Below are 16,618 nucleotides of genomic sequence, written 5' to 3'. Positions count from 1 at the left end.
CAAAAAGGTTAACTCCAACAAAGCACAAAAAGAAGAACGCGTGGTTTATGGGAGCATCCTAGCATAGAATCGGCGTTACAGCAGAGAAAAGCCTCCCGTCATGACTTTTAGGCGGTCAGGACAAATGGAGAGCAGTTTGCCATGGTGCCGTCCTTTTTTGCGTTTCGACATAAAAAAGGACAACTACGGATGAGAAACAAGAAGTATAAAAACATTGTGTTGGGTTTTCTTGTGTTTTTAATTCAAATCGAAACTACAATAGAGGATTATTCAAATGAGCACACAGCTCAGAGCCAGAAATTTGCAGCTTTTAGTGGAACATTGAGAATTTTTAAGGGGGAGAGCATTTTCCCCGGAAACGTCCTTTCAATGGAATGGATCTGGCTTTCTTTGTTGAACATTCAATGCGTGTGGTGTTCAGATTTCATAGGATATGCTTTCAGTAAACAATTTATAATCGACGGGCTGGAAAATTGTAATCAATGTTTGTCTGTTTTCAATCACAAGGTTTTATAAAAACTTTGGCAATGATTTTGATGCGCTTCAAAGGAAAACGCATTCCCTTCGATAAATTGTACTACCCAAGTGGGAATGTAGGTAGAAAACATTGTTACAGTAAGTTTTTATATGTACGCAAAATTATGGTTGCTTTTTTGTTCCCGCGAAAACAGTCAAATTACAGTGCCGACCAAAAAGGTATCACATGTTATTTATTTTCACAAATTTCGCATATTATTCAAAAAAAAAAGTACCGTATTACTTTATTAGTCTTGCTCATCTACGGACCAATTGAAAATTAGTCTCGCAGCCTCTATTAGTATTGCAGTCTCTATTAGTCTTGTACCCCTAAGGATAAATCGAAAATTAGTCTTGCATGCAAAACTAATAGATGAAATATGGTGTTTTTTTTCAATATTTACAATCTAGTCTTTGAACAAAACACGTTTTCGAGAAAAAAGTGCAATTGTTGCAACAACTTTTTACTTAAAACTTGCTTTTATGGATGGGAAATACCGCATTTTTGAGGAAATAGTCGTATGGTTTTGCAACCGGCAACAGTTTGAAGGTTTAAGATCACAATTCAAATTTCAAAACAATTTCAAAAAAATCTAGTACTTCACGTTTCAAAAAAATTTTCAAGAAAGTTGCAAATAACATATCGAATCATTTATTGAAACAACTACATCTCCCTCCTCGCCATTAAAAAAATCGTAATGCCCCGCCTTCTTCGCACAAACTACAGCGGTGCGCAAAACCCGCGAGGTGTCGGCCACCGCCAAACACCTACTCTTTCAACGTTCTGTGTGTTTTGATGCGATTTCAAATTTTGCCCATTCAATATAATAATGAAAAATGTCGCCATCCCATAGAAATATTTTCTATGCCAACCTCTTGTACGGTTGCCGTAGTTAGTTTTTTCTTTGGGAATAGGCGAAAGTGACGCGTTTCGGTCACTCAAAATCATGATTTTCTGGGGGAAAAATTATAAAACTTTAGGAAATAAATTATTTCATTAGGTTCTTCTTCTTATGTGAGGCTGAAAATATATACTGTATCATAAAAACTTTGACATGATTTAAAAAAAAATGTTAAGCCAAATAGCCCAAAGGTTGTAGTTATGTCTTCTTGTTTTAACTGTTTAAGTTGTTTAAGTTCATGGTAAAAGAGAAAGTGACCGACTTGTGAGTAGATATTTGACATTTTTATTGAATCGAATGTAGCTTGAAAACCAGATTTTCAAAAATAAGTTCTTTACTTAAATCTTGTTCAAATTTTTTTTCAAAAACTTTTAAATGTACGGGCATAAATGTAACTTTCTCTTGTTGGACATGTTAGAACAAAGTGAATAATTGTAAACATTGAACAATTATTTTAGGATTAACTTATTTTACGATATTTTAATTGAAAGTACTGATTTCTAAGTTATAGTTGTAAGAAGTGAACTCAAGTGATGCCGGCCGCTCTACCATTTGCCATGTTTTTACAATTGTCTTGAGGTTGCTCTTTTGAAAATTCTTTTTAAATTTTGTTTTTAATCGTCTAATCTAGATTACAAATCAAAAAGTAACGAAAATTATAAATACATGAAATTTGATGTCCGGAAATTTTTTTTTGGGTGTTTTTGAAGGAACGTTGGTTTTTCGAACTTTGCTTTGTGTAGTTGAATTCTTGTGATGCGCTTTTATGGATTATCTTATAAACACTTCTCACACATACTATGAAACAATTTTTTATAACGGTGGTCCGAAATATTTCTGTAAATTGAAGCAAATTCGATTGCCATCCTGTACTCGGAAAATGCGAAAAGTAGATTTATTTTTTTATTAGTTTTGCACACTACCTTGGCAACATTTGTAGTGGTTTATTTGGAACAAAACCTATACTAAGATTTTGCTATCGCAGAACATTGGGGTTAAAACGCATACCCTAAAATTTCAATCTAAATTTTTTCAGTGAATTTTTTTGCAGAAATGAAAGATCTTATATACTTTTAAAGGTTTTTCGATGACTTCCCACAAAAAGCCACAAAAACGCGGTTTGGGAAATTATAAAACCAACAGGAAAAATAATGAAAAAGTTTCAGCCCGAAATTTCCAGGGGTAGTTGAATTTGAATTTTCAGTATAGTATGTTTAAAGCTTTTGAGCTTTTGAGCTCAAACGCTTTTAGACTAAACAAGTCTTTAAAAAAGTTCTAACGATACACTGATATACTTTCCTTGTCAAAAAGTAAGGTATAATGAATAAATCAAAGGTTTCATGAAAATTTCTTTATTTTTTATCGAGCTTTCTCGCTTACCTACCCGCGTTGAAAAGTTAATGTCAATAGAAATATTCAGTATTCAATGAACAATATGAAATCCACAAATACAACACAAAAATCACAAGATAGAATATGATAACTTTTAAAGTTTTCAAAGAGAGATCTAGAGACAAATGTAGCATTGACTATTTAGAAAAATCCTCCTGACATGCCAATGTAGTAGAACCAGTAGAAAATATTGAATGCCGTGAATAAAAGTGGAAACAGCTTTGCTGAGATCTGTAATTCATTTGACTATTATTTCCAAGCGACTTTTTCATCACTTTTTTACCTCGTCAATTTTTTCCCCATTAACAAACATAGGGCTTTCCATTTGGAGCAGAAGTTTCTGCCGTTTTTCTTCACTTTTTCTCCGCCTCACGTTCCCATTCCCATCGTTAATTTGAATCGTGTGGGTAGCATCTGGAAAACATGATATTATTTGACAACTTTAGGTGATCAAACCTGAATTGGTTTCTGAGACTTGAGGTCGTTGCCCGGACAACCTTGAAAGCCATTGCTGCTCTGAATCGCTTCTCATCATCAATTGCTCTTTGCATCTAAAAGTTATTTTTAGAAAATGTCTGAAAATATTTTTTGCTCAGACCTACCTATTATGTCTTCTCCGTTTCGCCTCCAATTTGTCAGCAAATCCTACAACAGCGAGCTGGAAAAAATATAATAAAAGGGTTACAAATATCAAGTGTGCAAAGAAAATTGATACCTCGACTAGGGATAAGAAAATGAAGCCCACGCATCCGAACATCCAGATATCGAGAGCTTTCACGTAACTGACACGTGGTAGGTTTTTCACAATATTACCAAATTGGAAAGTAAGAGCCATGAGAGAAGATACGCCAAGGGTTATTCGAGCAGGAAGCGCCTGAAAATTTTTTTAAGGGTCTGAAATTATTTTCACAATTCATTTTCACAATTCTATATACACTATTTATATACACTATTTTTTTGAAATTGTCAATATTTTGTAATGTCAAAAATTCAATTGTACCTTGGTGTCAATCCAAAAAGCAATCCATGATATGAAAACCGATAGATATGTCGGCATATACGCCTGAAAAAACAATTTTTTTAAATCATGCTAGATTAAGTGCTTACCTGAAGCACATAATACCCGTATAATCGTCGAAACGTGAACTTTACTTCAAGCTGATCCCAAAGTCCGGCTGTATATACTAGTGTTGCATTCATATGTCTAAATCATATATCCAATAAAAACTTCCAAAGTTTAAACTTACTCTATATTTACTAGTTCAAAATCTGGAAGGTTCTTGGAATCTGGGTCAGGTATCGTCACGGCATCCCAGTCCCTCCACACAATTCGCACTTCTGCTGTGTTGTAGGAATAGCTCTGGAAAAACGAAATCAATCTCTTTTCCATATACATTTCACTTTATTTTCCATTTCAATTCATTCTTGTTCTATGTATTCATCTCAACTGTCACTTGCAGAGAGGATGGGATGCTCATGCTCACCTCAAAAACGAGATTGCACGATTGTCGATCCATTGGGAAATAGGTAAGGTCTAGCTTGCAAGGACCTGTTAGTGATACTCGAAAGTTCAGCCATACCGTACCATTTGGAAATATCAAGAGAAGAATGTTTTGAGAAGGTGACGCGTGGATTTCGACCTGGAAATTTTTAATTCGGCAAAATGCAAAAAAAATATAATGTACATACTCTACAATTTTATTAAAGTTGATTTTATAAAGTTTACCGTTTTATTTAATACAATCACAAGCTATTAAACGTTGTAGATTAAAGGTAAATGTTATTTGTGTTTAAAGTCATACAATTTGATATCAAAATATTCTTAATTTTAATCTTAATATTATGCCATTAATTTTAAGATAAGACTTTGAAATTTCATCAGGGCAATTTTTATACTTCTATTTTAAGGAAAAAAGGTTTTTGAAATCAACTGTTTTTTATGTTTAACGTTGCCTCTTGTGACTAAATTATTAGCAAGAACTCATTCAAATTGTTTAAGATAACATGGTTTTGTTTGAAAATCAAAAATGAGTTGCAACATTCTCCCTGTCAAAAATAAAACAGTAAATGTTTTTTTCCAGCATATAAAAAGTTCATACAAAAACTCACTAGTCTCAATCCCTTATCACACAAAAAAAAAACTATGACGAAAAACCGGAAATACCCCGTGCTCTGTTTCTATAAATATTTCACAGGACTCCTTTTTTGCCAGTATCCTTCCAAATTTCAAATTCTAAAAACCAATTTCAAGCGACCTATTCCGTATTTTCAATTTGTGAATGCGTGTTTCCAAAAGTCCACACCACTCGCGCGGCCTCGAATACGTACATGGTCCTAATAAAATTGGAAAAAAGAATTTGGGTCGGTTGGACCCACAGGCCTCACTTTTTTGCTATTCACAAAGCATACGTTCGGCGACCACATAGTTGGCAATTTGTGCGATGCGAGTGAAATGTTCTTGAGACAATAGTTGCGATCGGAAAAGTCTAAACGGGGATCACGCCAGATTTGCGAGAACCAGACGTCCGCTTTGAAACTTGACGAGAACTCGCTGATTTCTGTGATCGACTGGACAGTTAGTTCGACAATCACCTGGAAGAAAAATGATTTGTTGTCACAAAATTTAATAGTGTGAAAAGTATTCAAAAACCTAGTTTGAATATATACCTAGTTTATTTTGAAGTAATTAAAATTCTATATTATTAGGGCTGTCAATAAGTGCCGGGTCAAAGTTCATAACTTTTTTTTGTGGAAGAAAATTTTTTTGAAAATTTTGGAATTTATGTTATCAAACATGGTCTTTCATTTGAAGGTACATTTAAAAAGTTTTGGTCACCCCCACGTATCCTAGATCGGAGCCACTTTTTTTAGGCATCTGCCCGATCTCGCTTCTTTTAAACATTTATTTGAGACTTATGTGCGGATTATAATAAATTAAGTATACAATATAATAATACAAAAAATATTTAAGAAAATATTAGTTAAAAAAAACGTTCTGCCACGAAAAAAATTATGAATTTTGACACGGAACTTATTGACACTCATAATAAACTAGAATACCGTATTTTTTCGAATAATCTATTAGTCTTGCATGCAAGACTAATAAAGAAATACGGTTTTTTTCTTTTTGAAACATGAAGTTCGACTTTCTGTCAAGCAACAAAAAATTCCAAAACAAATTACAATTTACTTTCCAATTTTATCACTTAAAAATCATTTCCGGTGCTGTGATACGTTTAAAATTTAAAACTATGTATATTTATGTATTGAAATTCATTTTTTCAAAATCATAAAAGTGTGAGTTCTCTGGATGCTCTGGAAAATATATTTGTTTCGAGCAACGTAACAACTTTTCCTATTCCCGGTGTTCATTCTTTAAATATTAAAAAATCAAATTTAAAAAAGTCCCCTTAATCCAAATAAATTACCTCTGTAGAATTTGCACTGGGCAGGTTATTTTTGTCGTACGAGTCGTCGAAGAGTTCCTGAAAACAATCATGTTCAAGTGCTCTCTGAACTTTTTCAAAAATACACTAATTATTTCATCCCTCCGCACTCTCCAGCCCCACAAAAAAATTCGAACCCGTTTCAAACACTAATGTTCATCCAAATCACGTCGTTTCGCGTTTTTGCATATATTGTTTCTATTTCCTGAATGACCAATTTTGGCACTTTTCTAGAACTCTAAAACCCCTCAGGCAACGGATTAACGGGTGCTCGGGAGTGTTGAGCAAAAGGAATAAAATGTGAGGAGAGTCTATACTTTGGTCGTACACATCTTCCAATTAATATTGGCGGTTGTTCAGAGATAGATGAGGACAACAAAGAAACGAGAAAGTTTTTTATTCTACGTGTAAATTGGATTATGACTTTTTCCGGGAGTTTTTGAAGAACTAATTCTGTTGAGTAGGAGCTAAGAATAATCAAAGTGAACTATTTTCAGCGTTCTGAAATTTCAAACATTTGAAATGCAATTAATTTTTCAACAATTCTAAATTTCCTTAACACTATAGAAATTTTTAATTTTTCGACTATTTCACGCTTTCGCTCAAACTCATACTAGTGACCAAAACTACTCGTCACGCTATGATTTCTGACCCAAAAACTGCTAGCTTTCCATATACTCAGTTGATTGACGTATTCATTAAGCCTACTCAATAAGTTGGTTAATTATTTATAAATTTGGTTAAAAGTTTTAGTTGACGATTGATGTTTGTGTGTGAGTAAACATTTCAAAACAGAACAAAGAAGGCTAAACCTGAAAAGTAAATATGTTAAAGCAAGAGGAGTAGTTCTGGATTTAAAATATTATTGTCACCACACAATGCAGAGAAGAAATATCGACACAATGTCGAAAATCTTGCTGTTTATACCGCATAGTGCGAAAGGTTTTTTGCGGCGGTTTTTTGCCGCCGCCGTCACTTTTTGGGTTCCGCGCCGCACTATTTAGGAGGCGGAGGTCACCGCAAGGCGGGCGCGGAAGGCGTTTTGCGCCTGCATGAGAGCCCTAGTTGTTATCTTGTAAGCCCAGGAGCCTCGAATCTAAACCAGACCAAAATCTTGTAACCCTCCCCCCACCTCTCCTGTCTCCAATGAAATAACACTGTCGTTCCCATACAAATTTCTCCCCTTCTCCCGCTTCACACTTTGACTAGATAAGTTTGTTGAGAGAGAAAGAGGCTGCGAATAGAGCGGATGAGCGGCCAGAAAAAAGCAAGCGAGAAGGAAAAAATAAGCTTTCCAACCGAAAAAAAACACGTGAAAATGTGTGGATGGAATGAAACGCAATAAAGTGAAACTGCGGCCGTATGTCTGATTATATGTGTTCTTTTCTTTTCAGCACTTTTTTTTGGATGGAGGTGTGTGCAGAAAAGAGTACAATAATTGAAAGTTGCAAGACAAGACAACGATATCTGGAAAATATAGAAGTTTTCAGTAAAATAACGAATATGGGGTTCAAGTGAAATCCGCATTCGGAGTAAAATTCTTCTCCGTTCAGAAGTTGTAAAGTCGAGAAGTTAGCTTAAAACTAAGAATTGGCCAAGCTTTTTGAAGTTTTCATTTAAATTACAAAAACATTGGAGCCATCTGAAAGAGGCTACTGCAAAGTTTTGCCCAAGTATACCTTCTTGAGGAAGGTCCAGAATTCGACTATACAAAATTTGTATTTCATGCTTTCTCGCACATTCAACAGGTCGAGATTTCTACAATACTCTTAACATTTCACTCACGTTTTCCTGGTTGAACTTAAATTTTGAAGAAAACAGACTAACAGGCTATTGATAACTCTGTCACGAACATAAACTCATTAATATGCTAAATGCTTTCAAAATAATACAAATAAGGAAATGATATTTATTTTTAGAATGGGAACCAGTTAATCTATGCGATTAATTTGAACCTCGAATCAAATCTTCACAGGTAGTGAAAAACATCTGGAGCAATGCACAATCCCGGTTTTGTATTTTTTTTTCTGATTGATCTTTTGAGATTGATGTTTTTTCTGCAGAATTCTATCAACCTCCCGCTTTTCCACTTCTTTTTCTTTTCCATTTTTGGAGTGTTGTTGTTCCTTATTTATCAAGTGCTTACTTCCTTTTCTCCTCCATAATATTCTCTTCTATCTCCCCATTCTTTGCATTCAACCGTCTATCCTTCCAATTTCCTTTCCCTTCTTCCCAATTCCACAGTCGATTGACTCCTGAGCCGGCAATAAAACCTTCACATGGAATACATGAAAATTAGAAGTGACGCCGCATGTCTGTCCCAAGCGTTATCCCACCCCGGACGCCCGCCTCCAGTTGCCTCTCGCCTGTTGCCATCAGTTTTGTATGTTCAACCGAGAGCCACAAAAGAGAAGAGAATTCAATTAAAATGAAACAGACATTGAGCTGACAGGCTGTGGACATCAAATCCGCCAATTTTTCCCTCTGTAGAGAGCGAGAAAAAAAAACAAAACTAATCAGTCGCGCAGAGGGCGGAAACAAAAACATCCATCCTCAATTTGATTAACATTTTGAAATAATTGTCGGATTGAGCAGGAAACATGGGAATGTCCAAGAATGTAAAGGACTGGAACAGCTATGAAAATTCAAAAGATTCAAGTATTTCCAGATTTCTAGACAAAAAATTGCATGTACTGCTACAACCGAGCAAATTCAATTTGCCAGCAAGTAACCAATTAAAAATTTAGAACGGCAAACGTATTTTGAGATTTTGAGATTTTGCACTTTCATTTTAGCACCTCCACACTTGCTCTAATTCTCCCCACTCTATTCACTTGTTAAATCTTTCACAGATTTCAACTGGCATCTCATTGAGCTAATTGAGCTAGCAAATTGTATAAGGCTTGAATTATGTTTGAAATTGCCTACTTTATTTTCATTTTTGTTTCGTGTTGCGTTTATAAATAGCTAATAATACAGACCGCGCTAGCTATGGTGTCTTGGATAACACTTTTGTATGGTTTTCCTAATATTTTTCAATTTATTAATTTATTCGGTTCAGACTTACTTTAGGAAAAAAACACTCTTTAGTCAAAAGAATCAATAATAATATTAAGTTAAAATACATAGAGGAGTCAACAAAAAAGTTTAATTTATTTATACAATGTTCCATAATGCACAAGTATATTTTAAATTAATTGCATTAAACTATCTCAAGGCCAATTTAACACAATTATCAAAAAACTTGGAAAGTTGAATATTTGATATTTGGAAATGTTGAACAAAACGCTATTGAGCCCATTTCTGTCTACTAATCAGGCTCATTAGTATTTGTTTTTTCCAACTGCAAAAAATGCAAATTCTAGTGACTAAAACACAACAATAGGTGTTTGGGAGGAATTGAGATAATAAAGAATTTCATAAGTTTAGTCTGGAAGAACATTTTTTGCGATTCTTTGGGGAATTATCTACATAGAAGGATTGAAACGTTAACTTTAACCTAACTTTGAAACTTTCCTATGGTTCTAGGCTTTTTAGTTTTTCTATTTCTGATTGGTGTCAAGAACTATGTAATAATGCTTCGCTTTTGTATCTTCTTATCAGTACCCCTGTGCTGAGCCACTTTTTTCCCCTATTCATATTTTTAACTCTTTCTAAAAGAACTGATCATGCCTCATTGGTCGTGCATAATAAATGCGAATGAATGATTCCCGCGCAGTGTCTGCCTGCTAAAAGGGTTTTTGTATGGGTCGGCGTGTTTGGAAGAGCATAAAAATCATTTTTTCCGACCCCCCTTAATTTTTGAGCTACTCTGCAACAGGAGCAGCACACTCAAGTACGTTGTACTCCTCCTCTTTTTCCAGGTTCAGCTCACTCAATAGCTCCATGAGGTATGTTGCAACATATCCTCTTCCGGTGATGTCAGGACCAGATCATTATACTCTCCCTTAAAAACTCACGTATTCTAACACAGAAAGAAGAAGAAGAAGGTGAAGCTGCTAACCCTTTCCAACCCAATTTTGGAGCAACTGGCTCACCGACACGCTTTCGCAGATATTATAATGGGTTTCCCCTCAACACCAGTGAAGAAGTAGTAGGAAAGGGAAGGGAGGAAGAAACGGCAAGAAAATAGAAAATAAAAGCAAAACAATAAAAATATACATGTAAAAAAATGCGAGACAATAGGTAAAATAGATACATGTTTGTATCCCTCTTTAGCTGTTTACATTTCTCATGCCTCTGGTTCTGAGAATAGTCAAATGGATTGGAGTGACACGGCTTGTCGACCAATCATTTGTACTTACTATGAAGGCTTGTCAGCCTATCGCAAAAACAAAACTCATCATAAAGGATTAAATTTCGGCGAAAAAAAAATACAAAAAAACAAACTCCGTTTCAGGAATTAGAGAGGATGCACAGGAAAAATAGAAGTTTTAGTCCCAACGTCTCAAACACCGAACATGCCTAAACCTAAACTTTGTAGCAAGTATCCAATTCAATTCAATAACCACCATTTCCCTCCGAAAATAGTCGTCAATGACGTATATAATACCTGTAGCAAATTTTTCCGCAATGTTTCATTAATAGCTGTGCATGGCTCGTCGAGTCGCTCTTTTCGGAACTTTTTACGTTTTCCGCCTTCCCTCCGCCGATCATGTTGAGAAGATGGGATGTTTGGGTAGTGGAACGTTCGGTCTGGTGGCATTTGATCCAGCTGAATCGAGTGCTCCTGAAATTTTCTTGACTAAGTTCAATTTAGCTTATCCTACTTTTAACGCTTGGTATTCTAACATAAAAGAAAGAAGAATTATGAACATTTTTTTTTGGTTTTTCACAAAATGCACCGATAAATCAAATTTCATAATGAGACTTTTTCAAAATTTGCATTAAAAAGGGCACGATTTAGCAAACATCACCATCTTTTCAGCTTGTCGGTGCAGGAGCTGCCGGATTTTTTTAAAAATTCTTTCATTTTTACAGCGTTGTGTTCGTTGTTGTTGGGTTTTGTTTTCTATTTTTGTGAAGCCAAAAAAACTTCATCGACAAAAAATTTGAAATCCACGTATTTAAGATATTTAAAATCTCGTATTTTGACTTCTAATCCACTTTGAGTTCAGAATTTTTTTAAGCCATAAAATTCAAAAATTATTTCGAAAAATATCGACAGTTTCCTGTGTCCCTAATTTATAATGCATAGTTGTTTAATCAAATGTGCATGCATTTGAACAAATAATAAAAACAAAAACACAAAAAGAGGCCAATCAAGAGATTTGCTCACCTGATTTGCCGCTATCTCGGCTAGACGATCAGTGTCTCCTGATGAGAGCTCGGGGAGCAGGAGTACAATCCGAGCCAGGTATGATATGATCATAACACCGGAGAGCAATGGTCGAGCAGACGACAATGCTCGGAGGGACGGAATGATGATAGTTGATTGGGACGTGGGTGACGAATTCAAATTTTTCAGGTGGAAAAGTTTTTTTGGAAACTGAAATTAAACATTTTAAAATGTGTGAAACAGGTTTTTTATCCAAGTAACACATATGTAATTCAAGAAAATGAGACAAAGTATGAATAAAAATAAGCAACAAAATAAGCAGAAAAAGCGGTTGAGGAGAAGCGGAAAATGGGGAAAAGAGAAGTGGGGAGAAGGGGGTGGAGACAAAAAGGAACCAGAAAGAAGGGAAAGGGACCAGTGCCGCATCGGAATGAGGTGTCACAGCCAGAACGTGGGCGTGGTTCACTAGGGGGACTTCTCGATGAGACTTCAATTCGTTTTCCTATCTATGGATATCTAGGCAGGGACGATTCAAATGAAACGAGCAAAAAAGGGAAGAGAAGCGACTTTTCAAATACATAGCTGAGTTTGAACCTTTCATTTTTGAAACTCGGTAACAAGCTCAAGAAACACTAACACACTTCCTGATAGAATTCAAAAAAACTGAGCTTACCAAGTCTAAAAAGGAAAGTACTTGCTCAATGTCTCTTAAAATAATTTTGAAATAAATTTGAGACAAAAATAAATTTCTTTACCAACTCAAACAAACAAGTTGAATTTTCCAAAAATTAATTTTCCTCAAAAAAAATATGGCACTGGCACAAAATTTCAAACCGGCATCTTTCTAGTGTAAAGTGATAACTTAGCGTTTCCTATTTTCTTTCAGTTATCACCCCAAAAGCTTTGACACAAAATAAATTCCGAATTTCTGTTCACAAAACACAAAAACGTACGAGCCGTGAAAGTGAGTCAGTTAGGAAAATCAAATCAAATTTCGAAAAATGCCTTGCTCGAAGAACAATAGAGTTCAGAAAATGAAAAAAGTTCGAGAACATTGAAAAACAAAACACACTTAGGTTTTGATGCGTTTTGAAAAGTTTAACATGCAGATTTGGAAATGCGTGGTGGTCCTGGTGGTCAAAGGTGGAAAGACGATAGTGGGGCCGTGACTGAATATCAAGGTAAAATTTTCGAAAAAATTAAAAAATAACACTTTTTATTTTAAGGTGACAAACTGTAAGCTTTTGGCAAAAAGTCCAGTTTCAATTTTTACCACCTGTCTAATTTTTCTATTTTTTTACAATCTTCAGTCAAATTAGACATAATGATTTTCTCAGTCTAAATGATTAGTAAAAACTACAGTTTGATTTGATCAATATTCAACAACTTTTAATAGATGATTTTTGGATCAGGGGTACGTTGAAATTCAATACAATTTTTAACAGTTGAGTTCTGGTTAAATTAAATTTTCTTTTAAAATTACAGTTATGCAAAGATCAAAACAAACTTTTACTCACAGTTGCACCGCTAACTTTATCTCTCAATCAGTGCTCAAAACTTTGAGAATATTAAGTCGCAGAGCTTCTTCTAAAAATTGTCAGAAGCCTACAAACAACGAGTTCTTCTGGAAAACACATTATTTTCAATTTGAGTCATCCTAGCTAGGCTAACTATAAAAATTTGTTTTTTGAGCAAAAATCCATTCTTTGAGCTAGTGCAAACCGCTTGCGGTTCTTCTTTTTTTTCAACTTCTTTCGCCCCCAAGGTAAAAAGATTAAAGGATGAAAGGGTCGCAACGGAAAAAATTCAAATTTCTTTCCGACAATGCAACATCATTGTTTGTTCAAAATAGAACTGGGAAGTTTACTCTAACTATTAGAACTAGAGCTCAGAAAAAGCATCTGTTTTAGGATGGATGTTCCAGAGACAAGTATATGAAAATAAGAAACAAACGTGTGAGCAGTGGAACTTCAAAAAACCCATTGCTCCTTCGGGATTATTAGGAAGCTTCTTTCAACTGAAACTTGCGGCTTTCAAACAAAAAAAACACTCGGTGAAAAGTGTAAAGTTGCTCGTAAAATTTATTGCACAAAATGGTGGGAGAAACAAAAAAGGTCACACTTGGCCGGCGGCCTAACCTGTATAATTCCTTTAGGGTTTTAAATTTTCCATCAATTAGTGCACCACTATTTGCAACATTTGCACTTGTGTAATCAATTTTCGGAAAATTCGAAGGTCAAGGATTTGGTAACTCGCTAAAAACTCTATTTGAGAATTTCGGAGTAAGCCATCTACATATGTATAAAAAAGTTCGAAAAAATCACAGGGTGGTCCATAATTATGGGCCACCCTGGGTGTTTTCATATTTCTCTTGTTAATGCTGATAATAACGGTTTTTCAAGTGCTTTTTAAGCCATTCTTTGAAAATACAGGTTATACAGGTATTCGGGTAATTTTGATATTACATTAGAAAAAAAAATTTCCAGGTTCTCCCTTCCGATTTTTAATTTAGCAGGAAAGCAAACATCAAGCCGAGAAAGTCATGAATACTAAATTCGAACGCATTCATATTCATTTTGAGTTTCATTTTACGTAATAGGAAAAACAATAAAAAATTAGAGGCTATGAATCAAAGAAAATTCAAACAAAAACTATAATAATTTTATTTTTCCTGACGTCTAGGTTTTAGGAGAAAAAGTGAAGCCATTGGAATAATAAATGTTATGATGAGTCAATTTTTGGAAATTTAAATAATAGTTGGAAGCTTCATCAAAAAAACAGAGATGTGTCTAAAAACGTGCATGCACCAAGAATGTTACTTCCTAGGGTGTCTTATTTATTGTCCAAAAAGTTAACATATTTTAAAACCTTGACCCTGAACACCGAATAAAACATTTTAGCTATGGAAACCTAAAAATTATTTTTATTTCAAAAAATTTAAACAAAAAAAATAATTTTTCACGTCTACAGATTTTTTCAAACAATATTACAGGTTATGTGTGATTTTTTGTTCGGAAAAATCTTCTGGAAAATCTATCGGAACAGATGATTTGTCAATTGTTCTGTGCAGAAAATCATACTAATCAATTATAGATCGGTATAATTTTCCAGTGTATTTCTAATAAAACCGCTTCCTTTTTTGAACGAAGTTTGAAAAATGTTGAGCTTACTAGAAATTGTTTTAAAGATTATTATTCGCCCAGGTACCTTGTAGCAATTCAAACCTCTTTCAATTTTTTTTTGAAAAGGGCAGGTGATGCGACTCCAACTGACATTTGTCCCGTTTTACGGAAAGTGGTTTTGTTTTCTCATTTGGAATGTACATGTTTGTAGAAATGCGCTTTTTGTCAAAAATCTGAGATGTGGGAGAAGTTGGTAAAACGTTGTAATATAAAAGATCCTATTAATTTAATAAGCTGTTAATAAAAATAGAAGAGGAGTTTCAACGCCTCACATTTTTTTTCAAAATTAATATAACCAGCTGTAAGCTCTAGAATATTTCAAGTAGGAAGTATTTTGTACAGTAGTTTTCAAAATCAACTTTTCTGCTCATTTTTTTGCAGATTAATCTTCTCTGTCCAAGTTTCCAAAAACTTCATTTTAAACTAAAGTAAGTGTTTTATTAATCTTTTTGCACGGCCCGGCATAAAATCAAAGCCGTTAGAATTTTCCCACTTCCAATGTAGGTACACGACTGATCAAAAATCGGGAAATCATTTAACGCTGCACTCCAAAAAAATTTGTATTCCAAAATTCACGTCAGAGCAACCAGTTCTTATAAATAATTCCCACCCTTCCTTGTTTTTCAATGGAGGGCCTAAACGCATTTTGAATACTTCATTTGAAGTATTTTGTAACATGAATGAGTGTACTATAGAACATCATGCGATGCATGAAAAATCATCTGAAAATGTGCAGAGCAATTGTGATAGAGGATTTGTAAATGTGCAATTTTGCAAGGGCTAAAATTCAATGAATTTATTCCAATGGCCAACTGTGTAATAAGTATAACCTGTAAAATAGCCACTGATTTCGACTCAATAGAAAATGCATAGTTTTTCAGACCACCTTCAAATATACTCTACTAACTCCAGAAGCAAAATTTCACTTGAGCATTTATTATCTCGTCCTCTAAAAATCACGCTTTCAAAAATTTTTTAACTGAAAATTTATCAAAAAAAAACTGCGCGAGAAAAAATGCATGTTCTGCTGTTGGCCAGACCGGCGGAGAACCCGACAAGGGTCCGTCAGGCATAGAGCGGGCAGGTTGGATGCAGGTGTCAGCAATTGAAACCGCGCCGGACTCCCATGGAAACCTTATTCCCTGTCTGCCCATCAATATATATTTTTTTTTGAAATCATCAATTCCAAAAAAAGAAGAAAAGTTACTTCCGGATTATGATTTTAATGTCAGTATTTTCGAATTTCACGTACTAATATCATGGTCTAGTTTCAAAAGGCAAAAGTCCAGTTTCTGTTACTATTTCAGACAGGAAAATTCTAGTTTTCTTATTTAATTGTGCGATTTTTATGATTTTTTTGTTTCTGCAAAGTTTATGTTTGTACTTTCCGGTTGAGTAAATTCAAAACAAATTTTCTATAAGATCAGTTTGCAAACATCAGTTCCAGATGAAAACATGACAATTAACAACGTCAAGGAAAGTTGTTTGTTTGGAAAAAAACATGATAATTAAACACAAAAAATTCACATCGTTCTAGGTAAAGTTCATGTAATGCGCACCTACACTATTAATCTTACAATGATCACGGAGAAAGTTGGAAGAGATACATTGCAAAAGCAGAACAACTAGAATATAAAAAATGCTTCAAAATCGTTTCAAAAACGTATTGAAATTTAAATGCGTTGATGTAAATTGTTTTACTTTTTATGATACGATTCATGTTCACTGAACATTTTTTACAGAACCACAGATCATTGTCCAAATATTCTACAGTGCTTCTGTTATTTTACAGGTTTTGACAAATATGATTCCGCTGGATTCTCAAAACCAGAAAAAAATTTATAACTGTTCAACATGAAAAAAAACTACATACACAAAGCTGGATCTGTAAGAATTTTTAAA

At 34.5% G+C, this 16,618-nt stretch overlaps 1 protein-coding gene and 1 non-coding gene across 3 annotated transcripts; one reads left to right on the top strand and one right to left on the bottom strand.

Annotated features, from left to right (window-relative positions):
- Positions 1-1,311: 1,311 nt before the first annotated feature.
- T21F2.3 lies at positions 1,312-1,482 on the top strand. Its single transcript, NR_102252.1, has one exon. It is a non-coding gene; the product is annotated as a small nucleolar RNA T21F2.3 (small nucleolar RNA).
- A 1,272-nt stretch (positions 1,483-2,754) lies between these two features.
- lgc-53 (Neur_chan_memb domain-containing protein) lies at positions 2,755-11,744 on the bottom strand (the record flags this gene model as incomplete). 2 transcript variants are annotated; one of them, NM_171812.7, is made up of 13 exons in its annotated part: positions 11,535-11,744; positions 10,809-10,985; positions 6,239-6,295; positions 5,196-5,402; positions 4,295-4,450; positions 4,058-4,170; positions 3,918-4,014; positions 3,811-3,873; positions 3,526-3,684; positions 3,413-3,468; positions 3,267-3,361; positions 3,094-3,224; positions 2,755-3,041 (listed from the first exon to the last, which is right to left on the bottom strand). In NM_171812.7, exons 1-13 carry the CDS (start codon positions 11,625-11,627, stop codon positions 2,952-2,954), a joined length of 1,494 nt encoding a protein of 497 aa, NP_741945.3. In that variant the 5' UTR covers positions 11,628-11,744. The 2 variants fall into 2 exon arrangements, with proteins under 2 accessions (NP_741945.3, NP_001379650.1); NM_001392910.1 differs by lacking the exon at positions 11,535-11,744 and having other exon boundaries at positions 2,952-3,041; positions 6,239-6,293; positions 10,808-10,887.
- Between the last annotated feature and the right edge of the window lie 4,874 nt (positions 11,745-16,618).

The sequence above is a fragment of the Caenorhabditis elegans genome, chromosome X (assembly GCF_000002985.6).
Source record: "Caenorhabditis elegans chromosome X".
Lineage (NCBI taxonomy): Eukaryota > Metazoa > Nematoda > Chromadorea > Rhabditida > Rhabditidae > Caenorhabditis > Caenorhabditis elegans.
Note: the sequence above shows the minus strand (reverse complement) of the source record. Positions and strands in the feature narration are given on the sequence as shown.